We start from the raw sequence: 2118 nt of genomic DNA, 5'->3' as shown, positions 1-2118 counted from the left end.
CAGCATTGCCCACATGAGAGTGTCCATTGTTCCCTTTGCAATCAGGAAGTGAATATTCACAGAGCTGCACTGCCCAATCCTGTGTGCTCTGTCTTCTGCTTGCTTGATATGGCCTGGATCCCAGTACAATTCAGCAAACACCACGTGAGTGGCAGCAGTGAAAGTCAAACCCTAAACAAAATAAGTAGATGCATTTTAGAAAGAAGATTCCACGCAGAAACCACTGAGTATCTGAAGCAAAAGAAAGCTAAAGGTTGTACAGGATGTTTTGACATGGAAATCAGAGGGAACACCTCGACAGCACATGGGCCTGTTATGCTGGTTCCTTGGGCCTCATAGATATCAGTAAGATCCAAAAAATACTTCAACGCTGTGCAAAGAATGCACCTTGCTTTTTTATGGCAGTAATAGCTCTTATTAATCTGGCACTTTTAGAGAAATGGTGTCGTTACTAATTATTCAAGAGTGAGATGCTGCTGCTTATAATTTTGTTCAAGCAATTTCAACAGAGGCTTAAAACATGATTAGAGCAAAGAAGTTATGCAGGAATCTACAACAGAAACTGCACGAAGACAAATCACTTCAGTCACCGATGAGTTCAGCACCTACACTGTTCACGTTTCTTTTTTCAGGGATTTTGGGTTTTGCCCTACCTGACCAGCTGCCTGAATACTCAGAATAGCAACTCTGGTCTCAGGGTCCTTCTGAAACTGATTCACCAGATGAATTCTCTCTGCAGAGGGAACACTTCCATCGATGCGTATGTAACGAACCTGGAGCACATCACAGCAGAGACAAAATGGCATTACCAGGGTCTGGTTTGGACTCAAGTCCTTTCTGGCCCCAAGAAGATTATGAAAACAACTCTTCTATTCCTGTCCTGAGGACTGGGATACAACAATTGTCTTTTGCCCTTTGATTTACAATTAAGCCTCTATCTAGAGCAGTGTAGACTTAGTATTCCCTGTTTACAAAAACAGGAGACAGAACCAACATGAGATCTGAAAATGGAATATTCCACAGAAGAATCTGAAATTTCCCTGACACAATTCACTAAAATTCCAAACAGTTAGAAACTAATCACAGCTTAAAACAGCAAAGTTAGGCACCATTCCCTGGCAATGGCTGAGTCCATGATTGAAGTAATGTGCAAGTTGTTTGCAAACACTTTTACTGCTTTGAGTTAAACTTTCAGGGGAGAAGGTATTTCACAGAATAATCAGAGTTGGAAGAGACCCACAAGGATCATCTAGTCCAACTCCTGGCCCTGCACAGGACATCCCTGAGAATCACACCCTGTGCCTGAGAGCATTGTCCATATTTGTACATCAGAAGCTAAATTTGTGTGCACAGTTGTCCAATCTTTACCTTGTTCTCTATGACAGCCTCTGTGCAGGCCTGCAGCATGCTCAGGTGATGGGCAAAGACTAGAAACTTCAGCTTGTCATTTTCAAGCATCATTTTGATATAGTCCTTTACTGCTCCTGCCTGGAGTGAGAGAGAGCATTTTCATTAGTTAGACACACAAAGTGATCAAAAAGAAGTTTTTAATGTCTTTCAATTCCCTGTAATACAAAAAGGTAATTTCCCATACTTTTTGAGATCTATTTAAAACTTTGTCAAACACTAACATTGCTAAGTGTAAAATGATTCAAATCAGTTTTGTTTAAAAAAATGCCACAATTTTATGTCTTTGAGAAACTATCTCATTCCTTCAGAGAGGAAAAAAAACCATCTATCCTCAAAGGATCACATAATTACATGGAACTTTTTCCAGATTAAGATGTAGATAAAACTCCTTTTAGTTACTCCTGGTGTTTTAATCTATATTAAAAACCCAAGCATGTTTCAAACAGACAAGGTACTGTTAAATCAGAACTTCTGCACCCAACCCACACAGAGCCATGTATCAAAACTGAAAGAATAACTTTGATACTTTCATGATACCATAATCATGAAATATTGCTCTATTTAAGCATTCCTAGAATTCTTCCGGATCAAATTTTCAATACCTTTTACAAAAACAATTAAAGCAATGGTGACAGTTAATAACAAAACTTATCAGTGACCAACAGTGATCAATACTCACTGCAGCATTCAGATTTCTTTTTCCCATGA

At 39.1% G+C, this 2118-nt stretch overlaps 1 protein-coding gene across 1 annotated transcript in view; it reads right to left on the bottom strand.

Moving 5' to 3' along the window:
- Positions 1-2118, bottom strand: part of ZRANB3 (zinc finger, RAN-binding domain containing 3) — a 37696-nt gene that overhangs the window by 11330 nt on the left and 24248 nt on the right. The window contains exons 8-10 of the mRNA XM_009080741.1: positions 1369-1488; positions 654-773; positions 3-171 (exon numbers count right to left, since the gene is read on the bottom strand). Coding sequence (XP_009078989.1) covers positions 3-171; positions 654-773; positions 1369-1488 — 409 coding nt within the window. The remainder of the gene's footprint in view (positions 1-2; positions 172-653; positions 774-1368; positions 1489-2118) is intronic.

This window comes from Acanthisitta chloris, unplaced genomic scaffold, assembly GCF_000695815.1.
Source record: "Acanthisitta chloris isolate BGI_N310 unplaced genomic scaffold, ASM69581v1 scaffold15078, whole genome shotgun sequence".
Lineage (NCBI taxonomy): Eukaryota > Metazoa > Chordata > Aves > Passeriformes > Acanthisittidae > Acanthisitta > Acanthisitta chloris.
Note: the sequence above shows the minus strand (reverse complement) of the source record. Positions and strands in the feature narration are given on the sequence as shown.